Source organism: Geotrypetes seraphini, chromosome 2 (genome assembly GCF_902459505.1).
Source record: "Geotrypetes seraphini chromosome 2, aGeoSer1.1, whole genome shotgun sequence".
In the NCBI taxonomy this organism is placed as follows: Eukaryota; Metazoa; Chordata; class Amphibia; order Gymnophiona; family Dermophiidae; genus Geotrypetes; species Geotrypetes seraphini.
Window position 1 is genome coordinate 328,708,826 of NC_047085.1, and position 18,818 is coordinate 328,727,643.

An 18,818-nucleotide genomic window follows, 5' to 3' on the forward strand; every position below is an offset into this window, starting at 1 on the left:
CTACTACATACCTTTCTGGGACTGGGTAAAACGAGGATCTCCACGGACCTTGCGGATCGCTACCGCTTGACTTTAAAAAAAGAAAGCGGCCATGGCATGGGGTCCACATGGATCCTTGTTTTAACTCCCATGGACCTCACGGATCCCACTCACACCACGTATCTTCATCTTACCCCCTCCAGCGGGATCCGTGAGGTTCGCAAGAGTTTAAAAAATGAGGATCCTTACGGACCCCACACCATGGCCGCTTTCTTTTTAAGGCCATGCACTTTTATTTCTGTGGGGGCCGTGAGATCCTCTTTTTAACTTCGACCTTTGCTGGCTTCTTTTCTGTTGGTGGTTGGGATTGCTGGTACTGAATACTGCAATCTCACCCTAGTTCTCCCTTTTGTTGTGCCCAGCTTTTCTGCACCCCAGTGTCCCAAATTCCTTCTACCTGGAGGCCCCACAGATCCTACGGAGCTAAAGCGCACGGCCTCAAAAAGAAAGCAACAGTGATGTAGGGCCCAAAGCGATCCTCGTTTTAACTCCCGCAGACCTCACAGATCCTACTCACCCCCTGAGATGAGCACATTTTTTTTAAGGGCATGCAGTTAAGATTCGCGAGGTTCGTGAGGTCTGCATGGTCCGCGTTTTACCCAGTCCCTACATTTCTTTCTCTCGTTCATAATTGCACAAACCTAAGGGCAAACCATGTTGAAATCAGTGTTATCCGTGTTTTTAGAATAATACTGACAGGTACAGTTGTTACTGAGAGATCTATCTGTCGTATCGGCAAGAAATAAAATCCTTTGGCTCTCACCCAGATCAAAACGATCGCAATACTGGGTGTGCATGGGTGAATGAACTTCATCCAAAGACAAAGACAGTCCTTAAATCAGCTAAATTATGGCACCTCACCAGTTCAAAGTGCTCTTCAAAAATGGTGCTGCTACTTTATCATAAGCTGTCAGCAATTGATCTCATTGGTAATGATGCGATGTGTTGAACGGAGCTGCTGCAGCTGCTTGCAAATGCCTTGTTATATAATTTTATGAGAAAATGGAGTTGGTGAAAGCCCCTTGATAAACCTCCGGCAGTGTGTCTTTAATCACAGGATTTCTGACAAAGCCTGCAGCTCCATTCACTTTTGTTTATGGATTATTATGTAATGCTCAGGATTTGTTGCTATGATTTATTGTTACTGTGTGCCTCTTGCGAACTGGTACTTCACTTTGAGCAGGGGTTACCAGAGATCCAGATTTATCCAGACCCGTCCTCTTTTTAGAGGACTGTCCAAGCGTCCGGAAGGCTTTTCAAAACCCCGGCGCTTTGTCTGGGTTTTGAAAAACGAGATCGGGGCCACCCTGGAGGGCATCCGTGCGCGCGTGGGTACGATGCGGTGATGTCGCACGAAGGCGGGCGACATCATTGTGTCGCATCAGCACGTGCGCAGATGCACTCCAGACTCGCTCCAAAGAGACGAGGTTTGTGTGAGGATGGGGGAAGTACTAGGTGTGGCGGGGGTGGGTGGAATGGAGCAGGGCCGGGGCGGGGCCACGCCTCCTCTTTTTCCCAATCTAAAATCTGGTAACCCTAGCTTTGAGCACTATTTTAGCAATGATGGCAAGTTACAAATGTTACCAATAAATAAGTAATAATTAGCCTGCACAATGATGAAAAAGGAAACTAAAAGCCGATTGAATTTCAGTTTCAGTTTCGGATTCAGCGCTGACTGGCCTGAAGTTCGGGTTTGGATTTTGGCCAAAAATGTACCGCATTTTTGGCTGAAATCAAAACTTTCTCTCCCCTTGTCACAATCATTCTCTCGAGAGTACGACGGGAGATCACGGCAACCATTTCCTATGAGTGGTCTGCAGGGGCAGGAGCGTAGGAAGATCACTCCTGCCCCGAAAGCCCACTAGACCACTAGGTGAGGTACGGGATGCTGGGGCAAAGGCGGGAGGGAGGCGGGGGTGGGTCAGAGCCGGCCAAAAAGTTATTCACAAATTTTCAACATTCACGGTCCAGCTCTGCCCCTAACCCCCATGAATACTGTGGGAGAAGAGTACTATGTTTTCCACTACCATTATTACTAGTACTACATCTACTCTCTCGTTACCTGAGGAAAAAAATCAGCAGTACTGGGCTTTATAGTGAATATAAATGTTAATTTTTAGCTGTACCTCACAGACCCCCTGAAACCCATCCATGGAACACAATTCTTATTTCCTCAACCATGTAAATCATAAATGTAAAATACAGTATATTGGACCCACTCTCTTTAGTATTCTTTTCAAACTTGTTTTCTCCTATTCTGGAGTTTATTTATAAAGCATTTGAAATGTATTTATTTTTTTAGTATAGCCTAAGTGGTTTACATTCAGGTACTCAAGCATTTTTTCTCTATCTGCCCCAGGGGCCTCACACTCTGTCTAATGTTCCGGGGGCAATGAGGGATTAAGTGACTTGCCCAGGGTCACAAGGAGCAGTGTACATTTTTATCTAGTCATAGAAACAGAGAAAACCTCGAAACATGATGGCAGATAAAGGCCAAATGGCCCATTCAGTTTGCCCATCCACAGCATCAACTATCTCCATCTCTCCCTATGAGATCCCACATGCCTGCCCATGCCTACTTGAACTCATCTCCACCACCTCTACCTGGAGATGAGTCCATGTATTTCCTTAGATTATTCTTGAGTAGGGTTATCAGACATCCAGATTTCCCCAGATTTCTCCTTTTGAGGACATGTCCGGGGGTCCTGACAGCTTTTCATAACCCGGCACTTTGTCTGGATTTTGAAAAGCTTTCCTTCGGGCAGGAGGTCATGCACGGATGTGCTGCCAAATGAGAACAAGCAACGGGGGCTGGGGGGAATGGAGGCGGGGCTGGGACGGGCTCAGGGGCATGATGGGGTGGGAATGGGTGGGACTGGGCAGGCCTGGGGGCGAGTCTAGGGGTCCAGATTTTCTAGATGGAAAATCTGGTAACCATACTCTTGAGTCTATCACCTCTTAACTTCAATACTGGGTGTTAAGAAGAAGCAATCGGCTCTTCAAAGTATGGTGAATTCTTGGAATGGTCTCCTGTTAGAGGTAGTGGAAATGAAAACTGTATCTGAATGCAAGAAAGCTCAGGACAAGATCTCTTAAGTCAGTGAAAGCAGACTATATGGCATGGAAGGGCAGATTGGAGAGGCTGTGTTGTCTTTGGCTTGTGAGCTATTTTTAAAATGACCAAGTCAAAATGATCTACCAACAATAAAATTAAAAAAAAACACAAAGCACACTGTACGCAGATAAAATGTTAATTATCATTTGTATTTGGGGTTTTTTTCTGAGGTCACCTCAGTAACAACTATACAAAAATATACAAATATACTTCTTCCCCTTTTACTAAACTGTGAAAGCGGTTTTTAGCACAGGGAGCTGCGCTGAATGTCCCTCACAGCTCCTGACGCTAAAAACCACTATCGCGGGTTAGTAAAAGGGGGCCACAGTGCAAAATGTAGACAGCAGACTCAAAATGGACACATTTTGATCATAAATTGAAAATAAAATCATTTTTCCTACCTTTTTGACTGGTGATTTCATGAGTCTCTGGTTGCACTTCCTTCTTCTGTAAATCCAATATTTCTTTCTTTCTTTCTTTCCTTCTGCCCTCTCCCCTTTTCTTTCTGTCTCTCTTTCTTTCTCTCTCCCCTGCCCCCCTCTTTATTTCTGTCTTTCTCTCTCGCCCTGCCCCCTCTTTATTTCTGTCTTTCTTTCTCTCTCCCCCTGCCTGACTTTCTTTCTCTCTCCCCCTGCCCCCCCCAAGCCATCATGCCGATTTCTCCACTTCCCCGATTTTTTTTCTCTCTCCCTGCCATTCCCCCCCACCCAGCCACCACACTACCATGCTGATTTCTCCCTCCTTCCCCGAGCCAGACCTGACGTGTACAGGCGCCGGGCCCACAAGACTTCACCTCAGATGTTGGAGAGGAAGTTCCAGGCCAGCCAGGTAGCAATTAGCTGGCCCAGAATTGACGTCGGAGGTGAAGTCTTGTGGGTCCGGCGCTTGTACGTGCCTGGCCTGGCTCAGGGAGGAAGGAAGAAGATCAAAGGCAATGTGATCGACTCGCGTTGCCTTTGCAATCTACTGGTCGATCGTGATCGACCATTTGGGCACCCCTGCTCTAACCAGTCACTCATCTGAAGAATTCCAGACCATACTGAAAGTTGGGCACAAACTAAACTCCAAACAGGAATTGCAACCAAAACAACAAACTATTTACAGAGCCTCTTTTAATAGGTTTGGCATGATAATTGTAAATCTCCTATCTGTAAGATCCTCCAGGTTGGTGGAATCCTGATCTTAAGGTGGAGATCGACCAAAAGACATTCTCCCACCCAAAGCAGGAGCTTAAGAAACCTCTGATGATGTCACTCATGTATTTCTTTGAATCCACTAGTCAGAGAGCTCCAAGCCCTGCCTGGGTTCTCATGCACTGCACATTTCTAAAAGTTACTGGAAAGCTGGGTTTCCAACTGTCTTTATGCAAGTAGTTTACTGCTCACACACAGGGCATATCAGGTTTCACATTCCATTCACCTCTACTGATTAAGCAGCCCTAAGCTGGCTGCTGGCACTCATGTTAGACTCTGGGGAGATTCATGCATAGGGTTACTAGATATCCGGGAAAACCTGGGCATGTCTTTTTAGAGGACTGCCCGGGTTCCCGGACACTCTCCAAAACCAGGCAGTTTCTCCGGGTTTTGGAAAGCCCCAGACTTCGGCCATGTCTGGAGGACCTTCAACATTTATGTAAGAACATAAGAATAGCCTTACTGGGTCAAACTATTTTCTGAGTGAAAAAAAAATTTCCTCCTATTGGTTTTAAAAGTATTTCTCTGTAACTTCATCGTGTGTCCCCTAGCCTTTGTAATTTTTGGCGGATAATGTCACATGCATCCGCATAGCTGGAGATCGGGAAAAAGAGAAGCGGCTTTTGGGGGGTTGGGCTGGGTGGCAGAATGGGGCAGGGCCATGTGTCCGGGGTTTTTCCTTCTTTAATTCTGGTAACCCTATTCATGTACCCTAACTCCTCGCGTATATCCTGATGTATAAATCTGCCCCAGGTTACATTCTCCCCCTCTTGTTAATCAAATGATTATCTATTAGTGAAAATCATTTGGGATGTCCCTATCTGGTGCTTCAACCTGTACCAGGGAAATATAACTTCCTATGAGCCATCTGAAATCTCAAATAAATGCTGAACATCATGCATGCAGTGCAATGAATGTCCAGTCCAGAACACTACATGATGAACCCAACAGATGGAATAGAAATTAAAATGGCAAAATTAAAAAATAAAAATAAAAAAAAAATCCAAAACCCTTCAAATATGTTCAAAACTGTTTATTGGTCAAAAGCACAAGCAATAAGAACTTCAATAACAAATCAGTACAGACCAAGATTTTTAAAACATATTAAAAAAAAAAAAAAAAAAACACCCCAAAAACACCAAAACCCCCCTCAAAAAAAACCCCTCCCCCCTCTCAAACGAAAAAAAAAAGGAAGAGGTAGGACATGGAGTAGCATGAGAGCGAGCAGCACATACAGTACAGTTGAATCAGAAATGCACACTCAAATATTCAGTACATGACTATTAGCATACCCGGTCAAGGAGGCCCAAAAAGGCTAAAAATCTTCAAATATAACACACTCTTTGTCGCCCTGTATTAGAAGAAACACCTTCAAAATTTCTTTAACATTTGCTCCCTGGAAGGAAACCAAAATATTTAAATTACAATTTGCAAGAGAGTGCAACATTTCACCTGTTAATACATTTCACCAAATTTCAGACTTGTTTCCCTGTGTGGGGAGGAAATACCCACAATCCAAATTAATCTCCCTAGTAATACCAGTGATAGAGGCAGCGTTGGGCCAGCCACAGAAATATTTAGGTTAGGTGACAGCGTTGTTGCTACTTGAACATACTTGAACAAATGAAACCTGGGCCACTTTGGTTCCCAAATGTAGAAGCTGGAAAGGTAAGAAAAAAAGGTTAGCCTTCATAAATAACAAGATGTCGCAGAAAGATGAAGACAGGCAAAAACATGTGGAAAAGCTAAGAAAAGCTGGGAAAACTGTCAGAAAAGCAAAGATGCAAATGGAAGAAAAACTGTGGGACAAGACATTTTTTAGATATGTAAGTGATAAGAGGAAGTGTCAAAATGGCATTGTGAGGCTCAAGGGTGAAAAGAACAATATGCAGAAACTGATAAGGATAAGGCTGAACTGCTTAACAATTATTTCTGTTTTATTTTCACGAATGAAAGACCAGGGATAGGACTGCAGAAAACAAATGCAAATGGGAATGCATGTGGTAGACAAGGAGAGATTCTCAGAAGACTGTGTTTGTGAAGAGCTATCTAAATTAAAAATAGAAAAATCGATGGGCCCTACTCTCTACTTTCTAAAATAGAAAAAAAAAAAAAGGGATTCTGGTGATGGACAGTTATTTTGTAGCTGGATTCTTCAAAAAGTTTTCGCACTCAATCTCCTACCCCATTATTCTATTCCTTCTTATTTTAAGCTCTTGTAAACCATGCCAAGCTCTATAATTATGGAGAGGATGCGGTATATAAATTTAAGGTTTAGTTTTTCATATTTTTGTGGGAAATGGTTGGGGCGGGAGAAGAGGTAAGAGGGCGTGTCATAGAAAGTCATGTGACTAGTCAGGCACAACAGTGGAAAAGTGGAAAAGTGAGGTAATTCGCTTTTGAGATATTAAATAAATAGTGTATAAAAAAAATAAAAGTGAGGAAACCTTTTGAAGATCTCTCATATAAGAAAAGAATTTGCAGGCAGCTACCTAATGTTCCCCTTATTTTGCAGGTGGCTTTCTAATTCCCTACCTCATCATGTTAATCGTGGAGGGGATGCCGCTGCTATACTTGGAGCTAGCGGTTGGACAACAAATGCGTCAAGGGAGCATAGGTGCATGGAGAACCATAAGCCCTTATCTCAGCGGGGTTGGTATGTTATTTTGTCATTCTTGTGTACAGCTATTAACCCTCAAGCCCATTTCCATCTCTTGTGGCAATGTTGCGATGTTATTTTTAATTAAACTTACACAATTTGAAAAGGCTAAGCACGGTGCCCTTGCCAATTGACATGAAAGATAATGGTGGGACAATCGCGCGCCAGACACCAGTGCGCCGACAATCGAGCGCTGACAATTTGGCACAAGATACAAGCACGCTGCGGGAAAACTTAGTTTTAAAGAGCTCCCACTTTACGGCATACTGTTCGCGCTGCCGTTGGGGGGGTTTGGGGTGTGCAACCCCCCACATTATAGAGAAAAACGGAACTTTTCCTGAAAAAAATCGGAAAAAGTTCCGTTTTCTCTATAATGGAGGGTTCCAACCCCCCAAACCCCCCCCCCAACAGCAGTGCGAACACTATGCAGTAAAGTGGGTGGGTTCCCCACTCACATCCCGCTTCGGAGCTCTTTAAAACTAAGTTTTTCCGCGGCGCGCTGGTGTCTTGCGCTGAATTGTCTGCCCTCTATTGTCAGTGCGCTGGTGTCTCACGCATGACTGACTTTGAACCACGATAATGTTATCAAACTTTTCTCAAATTAGGGAGTACAAATAATTTAATACCTCTGTGTCCAAAAGTAATAGAATTTCACTCTAGATCACAGAAAAAATGTACAACAATACACATTTTTAAAAATTAGGGCATAAAAGGCCCAATTCTGTAACCAGCGCCTAAAGTTAGTCACCTATTTCGGAGGCGCCCAACTAGATAGGCGCCTATCTAAATTGAATAACAAGCTCAATTAAACTTTTTAATCCGCAGTAATTGAAACTTAGGCGCCTATCAAGAAAGCGTGATTCTGTAACAAGGCGCCTCTAAAAATTTAGGCGGCCTTCAAAAAAATAGGCGCTATGCATGTTAGGTGTGGGCATGGCTACATGTTAGGCGCCTTGTTGCAGAATCACCGCTCTTAAGCGATGCTTAAGTGCTCAGCTAGGTGCCTAACTTTTAGTTGTGCCTAGAGCTGGCCTATTTCTTGGGCGCCTCCAAAATAGGTTCTGCTCAGTGTGATTCATTAAACAGCACCCAATTTTATTTGAATTGCGCTGAACGGTGCCTAATTAGGCGCCTAACTTTTGGGCGCTTCTTATAGAATTTGCCCTAAAGTGCTCAGACCATCCACCAATGTGCTCAATAGGTTCGAGCAAAGGTAGCAACGGGACCATCACAGCACTTTGCAGGTCCCATACCGCCTGGAAGGTAATAAAGCACCCCAAAAAGTTGGTACTTATCTTAATATGGTAGAAAATGAAACACGGGTCCTGATGTCTGCTACTCTTTAGTGAACCCCTTGTGATCATACATAATGCAAAACAAATGAAAAAAACTGCTTCCCAATAGCGTTTAATCCTCACTATGTTGTACATTTTTTCTGTGATCTAGAGTGAAATTCATGAAATGCATACCCGAAAATTCTAGTTTTCGGGTATGCATTATACCCGAAAACTAGAGGCTACACCTGGAAGCCAAAGGATGATAACACCATCTTGGGTCCCTTGCTGTGACCATTGCAAGGACAGAGAATCAGAAGGTAGATGGTCCTTCAGTGTGCTGCTTCGTAAGGGAGTTCAGGCTCAATCCACCTTTCAGAGGCTGGGCTTTCACTAGGCAAATAGGAGAATACTGGGGTTTTCTGTTGTAGTTGACTGCACATAAATAAATGGATTTAATATGATGTGATATTGTGGTGCTGTTTTAAAGCACATGCAAATTTATTCAGAAAGGCCAAAATATGTGGGACATGCAGAAAACAAGGTCTGGGAGGGGCCTAAGACACTGACTGGCCCAAGTGCATAAGGCATAAGCACACATTTTCCTTTTAGTCCAGGGCTCTGAAATTCTATTTCAGAGGTTACTAGGCTGGAGAGTGGTTTATTACACTTCAATCAATAAATAACAAGTGTACCACTCTAGTTCCACTGAAAAAGTCACTTCTTTTTTTTTTTTTTTTTTTTTAATTCTTTATTCATTTTTGCATATTACAACAAGTGTATTAGATAAAATCATATGAACATAAATACACACTTGATTAACTTTCATGTAACACGTTAAATACAACATTTCATTACATATTACATATAAGGAAAAAGTCACTTCTAACGGAAGAAAAAGCTTCAGGTCTTTTGGTAGAGCATAAGCTCAAACCACCTCCGCCCATATCATTGGCTCAAAAAACATCTGCTTAGAGCGACTAATTGCTTTTTAAATTTTCAATAGGGACTGGGATATTAAGCAACAGTTTTAAATTATGTGCTAACAGACTTTTACGATGTCTCATATGTAGCCAACGTTTCACGGGTATCAGCCGTTTCTTCAGGGCTCTTGAGCTTTCATAATATGTTTACACAATTCTGTAAATATAATTTTATAAGGAATGTTTCACTTTCTTTTTTCACATAAATATATCTTAGCGTTTAAAACATTGTTACTTACTGGACTGTTGCGTAGTCAATCTCTCCAGCGTCCTGCTTGGAATATACCATTCTCTCAGATCTCCTTAAAAAAGAAGAAAAGCCAATCACGTTCCTCCTCGTCATTGTTGGAGGACGAGTTGGCTTCTCCTTATTGGTTGGCTAGCTCAGAAACTACAACCGTGGATTGGTTTGACGAAAAAGCAGGCAGACATGCAAACTAAAAGAGTTTTAATCAATAGTAGTAATACCAGTCTATGTATGCATTCAAACCTTTAGGAATAATAGAATCTAATTCATAGATCCACCGTTGCTCTTTTTTTCTGGAGGCACAACTGTCTGTTGCCTCCTCGAGTGTCTTGAATCACGTGGTCTAATATATAACACTTTAACTTAAAAAAAAAATCATGATCTGAATCAATGCAGTGCCTAACAATAGGCAATATGAAATTGGTGAAAGCTCATTTATTTGCGATGGCCGTTAATGCAGCTTGAGCTTTGTTTTTTGGGGGAATTTCAGCAGATGAGGCGGTTTCTTGGATTTTGCTATTTGGTAGGCATGTGGTTGTTGTTGTAACAGTTTGCATGTGCCATGTTCAAAGAAGTGTGGGATGAACATAGAGGATCTAGACTCAGAAAATAATATTAAATATTGAACTAAGGTCAGTACTGGGCAGACATGCATGGTCTGTGTCTGTGTTTGGCCGTTTGGGGGAGGATGGGCTGGGGAGGGCTTCAATGGCTGGGAGGGTGTAGATGGGCTGGAGTCAGTTTTGACGGAGATTTCGGCAGTTGGAACCAAAGCACAGTACTGGATTCTTGCCCAGAAATAGCTAAGAAGAAAAAATTTAAAAAAATTTTAATTGAATCAGGTTGGGCAGACTGGATGGACCATTTGGGTCTTTATCTGCCGTCATCTACTATGTTATTATGGGCTCCTTTTACAAAGGTGCATTAGGGCCTTAATGTGCAGAATGGCATGCACTAAAATGTCGCATGCGCTAGCCACTACCACCTCCTCTTGAGCAGGCAGCAATTTTTCGGCTAGCGCACGCTAATCCGGTGCGTGCGTTAAAAACGCTAGCGCACCTTCGTAAAAGGAGCCCTTTGTGTTGCTACTTTGTTTTATGTGCTGTTTTATTGTTACATTGGCATATATGTTGTATTATTTCTTATGTTTGTTTGTTTTTTAATCATACTCTGCTTAGTACTGTGGAGAGGTGGACTAGAAATAAATAAGTGCATTCATAAATAAATGTTGGTTAACTGCTAAGAGTGATTACAGTAAAGTGGCATAATTGCAAATCTCTCTTTAACATACTTGATGCAAGGCCATTCTGTGCAACACTCCAACTCCTTAGTGTTTATTGCTTTATGGCCCATCTATTCCTTTTCTTTTATTGATCCAAAATAGCTGAGATAAACTGTTTCAACTGTGGGTCAACCAGCTGAGAATCTACTGTGGTTATAATTAGGCATGGGTGTATGTTTTGGAGACGGAACAGAGGTGCTAGCCAGATCACAAATTTTATAATCATAATTTTACAACATTTAATCATGAAAATCTTGACAATTAGGCTCCCTTTTATCAAGCTGCGTTAGGGTTTTTTTTATTTATCACCGGCCGCTGCAGTAAAAGCTCCGAAGCTCATAAGAATTCTATGAGTGTTGGAGATTTTACTGCAGCTGCCGGCGATAAAAAAAAAAAAACCCTAACGCAGCTTGATAAAAGGGAGCTGTTACCGCTGCAGCCGGCACTAAAAACCATGCTATGGTTTTGTAAAAGGGGGAGTTAGCCAGCTAACGCTGAATATTAACTGTGATTTTAAAAAAATGGCTGGAGTATTCTATAACTTGATGCCTAACTTTTGGGAAGAACAGAAAATGGGGGAAAAAATTCCCTCAAATATACTGTATGTTAAGGGCAATATAAGATATAGGAATATGTGAACAACACAATGTTCAACATCCTTAATTCCTACAATTTCTAAGGTGTATCAAAAGAAATTAAACTTTGAATGCAAAGAGTATTTTTAAGTGTGCTTAGAGACCCAGAGATGGCAAAAGTGTTACTAGTCTCAGACATCACTTTAGGCTCAAGGTATAATCATTACACACAAAGGGCCTGATTCTGTATTGGACACCGGTATTGGCAGCTGCCTAAGAAGCGACCACTGATCGCATGTCAATCACGCAGCGGCGTCTTATTCAGAATCGGGTCTGCACTCCTGGACAGACGCCTTAAATGTAGGCCAGCATTTTGCAGGCCTACATTAAAGGCGTCTGTCTCCCATCTATGGAGATGCATACCGATGCTTAGGCCTACCCTAGGCCACTTCCGGGTGATTCCACGCCCATGCCCCACCTTGGACGTGCTTAAGCGTACCTGCGTGTCTCTGTAAATGCACTACAAATGCCTTCCTTACAGGTGTCTTTCCTCAGCAGCATTTTTTCTAAAAACATGCGTCCCGATTGTCTGCCGGATGGCAGTAGGACGCCTACCACCGCCTAAAATCGAAATGCACAGTTCGAGAATCAGCCCCAAGTTTTTCTTATAATCGTAGCAAAATCTACAAAACATGAATAATGTGAAAAAATATGAAAGAACTCTTTTTACTTAGCTTGACAAAATCAGGGTTTCAACATGGACCATGTTTTGACACCTGCTTCAGGGAACCAAATGCAAAGGTTTGACTAAAAAACTTCAATCTTTTCAAAATGTATCTGTTAGGATATACCTTAGAAATTGTAGGAATTAAGGGTGTGGAACACTGTTGTTTACATATTCATATATCTTAACTTTTGGGAATACCCATGACCCTCCTATGCTTCTTCCATGGATACTAGCTGTACTGCAAGACTGGATGAAAAATGACAATCTCCATATTGGATGTGATCATGGCCTGGGCAGGAATGAATGGGCATCGCTCCTGTACCAATGGACCCCCACTATACCACCAGTGTTTAAGGTAGGCCAAGGAGGGTTTACAGATAGTAGGTGGAAGGCCCACAGAGGTATGAAGAGGGCAAGCTGGAAGGGTGGAGCCTTGGATCATAGGGTGATCTGTTATTGCCAAACAAAACAATGCCCATTTTTGCTTGACAATGACAGGAACCAACAGAGGAAATGTCATTGACATTTCCTAAATCATTGTTAATGACTGCCCATCCCTATTTATTATTCTCCTCCTTCCTTTCTTTTAGTCCCTGGGATAAGGAACTAAGTCTCTGATAGGCCCCCTAGGTAGGGTTCCCCATTTTTTCTACTCCTCTGTACTCAGCTGTTCCTGAGGTGTTGGCGGGGCACGACTGACGCCAGTATAACAAGACCCACCTGCTTCCACAAGAGAGAGGAAGACTCTGCTCAGGTGAATTTCTATAGCTCTTTAGCATAACCAATAGAATGGCATGGCAAGTATCTGATCCACAAAGAAAAGACTGTTTATTCCACACTGTGGTCAAAAAGAAATGTCATCAAAACAGCTTTATAGCGTATAGTCCAAAATGGCTTTTGCAACAGAGATCTAGTATCCTGGCACAGCAGGGCCTTAAGGCTTGACTCTCAATAGGGCTCAAAGGTTCAAACTATTGTGGAAGTAAGGCCTCTCAAAACAAAGTTCCTAAATCTGCTTCTTTCCAAAAGACAGCCTTAAAACAGTTCAAGCAAGGCAAAAGATTCAGGGCTTCAGCATTCCCCAAACATATTCCACTTAAGATTTCCTTCTCAGCTGGACAAACGTTAAGTGCAGCTGACCATCAGCTCCTGTGAGCTGCAGGAGGGAGAATTAGAAAATCCACCTTAAGTTAGCAGCTCACAAAATGCTCACCATGTTCCCACACCTAAGATGACTGGTGAATTCTCCCCAAATTCTCTAATGCCTCCTCATGTTTCACATAAAAGAGAAAAATGCACACAAAAAACACCCTTTCAAATAGTCCCATAACCAGATCTCTACTTGTCCTGCTGAATCTGCCACTGCACAGAGAAAAAGGAATCTTCAAAGAGACAAAAAAACAAACTTTAATGCTTCTGTGCTACACCCAGCTGGTTAGTTTTACTAACTCACACAATTTTCACAGTCTCTGTGTCCAAAAATACAGCTCCCAAAAATTCAGCATTGCCTTAGCACAGCAGTAAAAGAAAAACTCTTTTAAACCAAAAGAGAATCAACTCACATTCATGGCAACTCATATATAAAAATATATAGGTTCTTTTCATGTTTTTTTAAACAATAGCACTCAAGCTTTGGAGTCTTCGAATTCTGTATTTCAGAAAGCCTGCCTCTGTTTTACAGATATTGGCAGAGCAGTATTATGAAGACCTTTAATATAGTACTACTGTATAATGCACACGATCTGGAGATAATACTGGCTCGACTGGAGGATGATGAAAAGATTAAAAACTGAGACTGTATTATTTGTCACTTTTCTCATTTCTTCTTTAGGCATTGCCAGCGTTGTTGTATCCTTCTTCCTTTCCATGTATTATAATGTTATAAATGCCTGGGCCTTTTGGTATCTCTTCCATTCATTTCAGGTAGGTAACAATAATTTATTCAGTTTGCAATGGTGAGGTTTTAAGAAATCTAAACAGTTTTTCCTTCATTGAGAAAGCACCATGGTTTTGTTTTTTTTCATAAATGGTCCCCATGTCTTCTTAAGGGTTTCAAAAAGCTTTTATATTTCACTGTAAATATTAATAAATTTCTTTAGACACTTCACTGAAGTATTTAATTCCAGATGGTCTTAGCTCAATCTTTCTTTGAATGTTTGGGGGCAAAGTTAAGTATATGGACCTAAGGGACAGATGGTGGCTTCCACATAACACAAGCACAGTCTAGCTTTGAAAATTACCCTGGCACAACAAAAAGTCATAAAAGTATTACAACTTTCTAATTAAAACTAACACTGAAGAAAGTCTAAAATGTATAGATTAGAAGTACAAGGATATGATAACAAATATCATGAGAAAGGCAGAGACCACAGGAGCACAAGAGGAGTAATGCTGAAAGGGGACATGAGAGAGAAAGAGAGAGAGGAGGAGATAGTGGGAGAGGAAAGGTCTGGACATTGGTGAGGAGAGAATAGATAAATAAAGGAGACGTGCTAGATTTGGGGAGGTGGAGGAAGAAGACTAAGAGGCTGGCACTAATAAATGGTAAGGTGGGAGAAGTGTCTGACGCTGTGGCTGGGAGAAGAGTTTGACAGACAAATGCTAAATGCTGGGGCTGGGAGAAGGGGGCTGAGGGCTGACACAGGGGCTGCGGATGGAATTGAAAGAAGGGGATTTTGGAAGAAAGGTCCAGTTCTAGGGTAGGAGAAGAGGGAAGATACTGTCAGGTGGTTGTGAAGTGATGGGATTGATGCTGGGGAGTAAGAAAGAAGAGGAGGCAGACAGTGTGGAGGATGAAGCAAGGACATATGTGGTAGAAGGTGGAGATGGAGAAGCAGATGCTGGGTGCAAATAGAACAAGCAGGGTAAATACATACCGTAGGGAGAAATTATGAGGGAATGGATGCAAGGGATAGTGTAGATGTGGGCAATGGATGTTAGGGAAAGGAAGAAATGCAGAGGGCTATGAGGAGAATGAGAGTCAAAGAAAGGGTACAAGCAAGTGAGAGAAGTTGAAAATAGGAAAGTAAAAGGGGTTATCTTAGGCCAAGCACGGAGTATATTCTCTCATCATCCATGGAGCCTGATACAGACATTATTAAAGTGTGCTATCACTTAAAAAAATGTTCAAAGTCTTGAGACTGTTTGTACTGCACATGCACCTGCACCATGCACCATGCACCATGCACATGCCTTTCCGCCCAACATGAGCTTTCAGGACCATCAACTGTTTTTCTTGTAGCTTTTCTAAGTGCACCAAACTTTGAGATTTTGTGCCTTCCCGTTTATTATTTTTGTGTTTTTTAATTATAGATTTTTATTTTTTCTTCTTACCTTTTACCCCAGTTAAAAATGCTTTCATTTTTTAATGTTTTTTATTTTCGGGCCTTCGGGCACTTTGAAGCCTGTTTTCAGGCTAGAAGCATCAAAGTTTTTCAGCAGTCCATTTACTTGACCTCCCCAGACCATTCAGTCCTTTGACCTTGTTTGACGATATTCCCCTCAATGACCAAACCTGCCAGTGGCTTCAAGCAGTACACTTGATGTAGCAGGACTATTTTGTCTATTGACCCACATAACTGGTATGTTCAGTGCCTAGGTCCTGACCACCGTGCTGAGTCTTACTCCCACTGCTCTACTTTGCAGAAGAGGTCACAAGGTAAGGCAAGGCCAATATGAAAAGCTTTTCGGTACAATATTGGGAACATCAAGGATGTCTGCCAACTCCAATGCCAATGCCCAAAGACTATCTTCTGCATTGATACCGGTGCAGGCATCAACACCGCAGTCCACCTCTATTTCATCAGTGATGTCTCCATCAGGGGAACTAGCTAAAAAGGTTAAGAAACACAAGCGCTCCTCTCCATCTAAAAATGCATCGGCCTCATCTCAAGCATCTACTCCATCCATTCATTCTAAACACCGATACACTGAGGCAAGATCATCTTATTGCAAGTGATGTCTCCTCAGAGGCGTGCCTCATCATTGAGGTCACCAATGCCTCAACACCCAACACAACCTGCACCATCTGGTCCAATGACTACCTTGATACTGGTGCTTTCCTTACAAGACCAGATCATAGAACTTGTACAAAAGGAATTGGCTGGGCTGCTGCAGATGCCCTCAGTGCCAATACCTGCCATGAAAGATCCAGTACCACTTCAGTTTAAGCAATACTTCCAGTAGTTATCGAGAACTAGATCCCAGATCCCACACTAATAATGTTCAGTGCCCAGGTGAGTTGCATCGTCGAGGGACCACAGTTCTACTTCCCACTCAAGGCACTCTTCAAGTCAATGTTGACACTGACGTTCTTCACCGAGGACATCTCAAAGTGATTCTTGACACTCCCCTCAATACTCTCCTATTCCCCCACGCATGCCTCAACCTTCACAACATCAGTCTCAACATTCTTCATCTATGAAGCAGGACATCAAGGAATATGATTCAGATCTATCTCACCTTTCCTCCTCTGATTACCCAGAGCTCTCTGCTGAGGAATATTATGGTATTGAGACAGATCCATCTCTTCCTCCTCCTCCTCAATGGAAAGTCTCTCATTTACAGAATTTATTAGGCAAATAGGACCAGCTCAACCCATCAAAATGGGTTCAGAGTCTGAGCCCAGAGCAGAACTCTTTGATGCATTGGACTACAAGGAATGGCCAAAGGATTGTCTCAATCTCATGAGAGCTACTATGTTCAAAAACTGGGAGGTGCCTCTGCTAATTTCAGTGGCTGCATGCAGACTGGACACTTTATATAGAATACAGTCTTGTCCAGGATTTGATAAGCCTCAGTAACAGCATCAGTCCCTGCTAGTCAAATCCGCTTTAAAGAAAGCAAGCAGCTCAAGAACTTATGTCAGTACTCCTCCTGGCAGAGAGGGCAGAACCTTAGATAAATTTGGTTATGTTAACCAGTAGACTCCTTACTTATAATTTTTATATGAAATTCTATATGAAACATCTGATTCAAAAGTTATCTCACAATGAGCACTATATCCCAGAAGATCACTTCAACACTTTTCAACACATTTCCAGTGATCTTCTAGAAACGAGGAAATATAGGGCATGCTTAGTCTTTGATGCCTTCGATGTCACCTCTAGAACATCAGCAGTTTCAATTGCTATGAGAAGGCAGGCATGGCTTTGAGTATCTGATCTAGATGCCAATGTCCAGGAGCATTTAGCTAACATCCCTTGTACTGGAGATGAATTATATGGTGACAAGAGAGAAGAAGCCATTCAGAAAATCAAAAGATATGAGGATTCTATGACCACTTTGTCATCTGCTAAAATATCTAAATCTCAAATGACAAAGCATTTTTATAATCCCAAACACTCTACTTATTATTCAAAATGCAAGTATAATCTTCTAGAACTCCTGCTCAGAGGCGTCCCAGATAGCAGCATACCCAAAAATCACAACCCCAGGCACAGCAAAAGTCTCAAAAGTCTTTTTGACTTTCTCATAGAGAGACTTTCTCAAGGAGAGACTTTCTCATGGAGAGTTTAGCCAGCATTTGTCAACCTCCATCTCTTCCTATAGGAGGTCATCTCACTCACTTTTACCAGTGTTGGACCCTTGATGGACCTTTGGACTGTCCTAGTATGGCAATTCATATGTTCTTATGAGACTACTGGGTCCTCCACAAGAGACCTCTAAATTATCCTCCAAGAAAGTCCAATTTCAATTCCCATCAAAAGACCCTTCTTAGCTCTCAGTCCTCCTCCAACTCAATACTACAGAGAAAGTTCCTCTACTGGAGAAGGTCTGAGGGTTCCACTCCAAATATTTTCTCATACCAGAAAAGACTGGAAATCTCCATCTAATTCTGGACCTCCATGCTCTCAACAAATAGTGAAGAATAAATTTCAAATGGTCTCTCTGGTTACCCTATTACTGTTTTTAGAGAAGAATAACTGGTTCTGCTCTCTAGATCTCCTACACGCATGTTCCCATCCTCCTGGCCCACAGGAAATACTTCTAACGAAGAGCAAAAACAGATATTCTGCTTGTCTTCAGTTACTTTCGGCTATCTGCTCAAAGACAAGTTATTTGCTTTTAATCCTTTTTATTTTTTTGTGTTTTTACATCAACTGGACTCCTGGGGAAGGTGTGTTCACCAAAACACGGACCGTGTAGGGTTCAGTCGGACTATTATATTTGTAATTGTAATTTTATGATTTTATTGTGAAGAGAAATAAATCATTTTCAGAACATCCTATCCACAGTCTGTTTTTGCTCTTCGTTGGATCGATTTTACTGTGGATTGTTGGGTCTTCTTTTGTTTTTTGTTGTGCCACAGGAAATACCTCCCATTTGGACTAGCATTAGCACCCTGAGTATTCATGAAATGTTTAGTAGTAGTGGCTGCAATCCTCTGCTCACACAGTTTTCCCATGTTCCCATACCTGGATGAGTGGTTAATCAAGGCCCCAACACCTCAACAAGCTCACCAGGCCACAAATTCAACAATACGTCTATTAGAACTTCTTGGATTTTCAAGCAATTACCAGAAATCTTATTTACAACCCACTGAAATTCTAGAGTGCACATGCCTTTTTGCAACAACAGAGGTTCCACACTCTGATTCATATCTGCCAGAAGATCTCCTCTCTTCAATGCATTACAGCACACCAAATGATGAATCTCCTAGGCCACATGGCATATACAGTTCATGTAACTCCATTTGCTCGTCTACTTCTCAGAAATCCTCAGT

General features: G+C 42.1%; 1 protein-coding gene across 1 annotated transcript in view; it reads left to right on the forward strand.

Annotated features, from left to right (window-relative positions):
• The window catches only part of SLC6A20 (solute carrier family 6 member 20), a 101,126-nt gene that overhangs the window by 24,701 nt on the left and 57,607 nt on the right, over positions 1–18,818 (forward strand). Inside the window, exons 2-3 of the mRNA XM_033930177.1 lie at positions 6,863–7,003; positions 13,926–14,017. Of these exons, the coding sequence (XP_033786068.1) occupies positions 6,863–7,003; positions 13,926–14,017 (233 nt within the window). The remainder of the gene's footprint in view (positions 1–6,862; positions 7,004–13,925; positions 14,018–18,818) is intronic.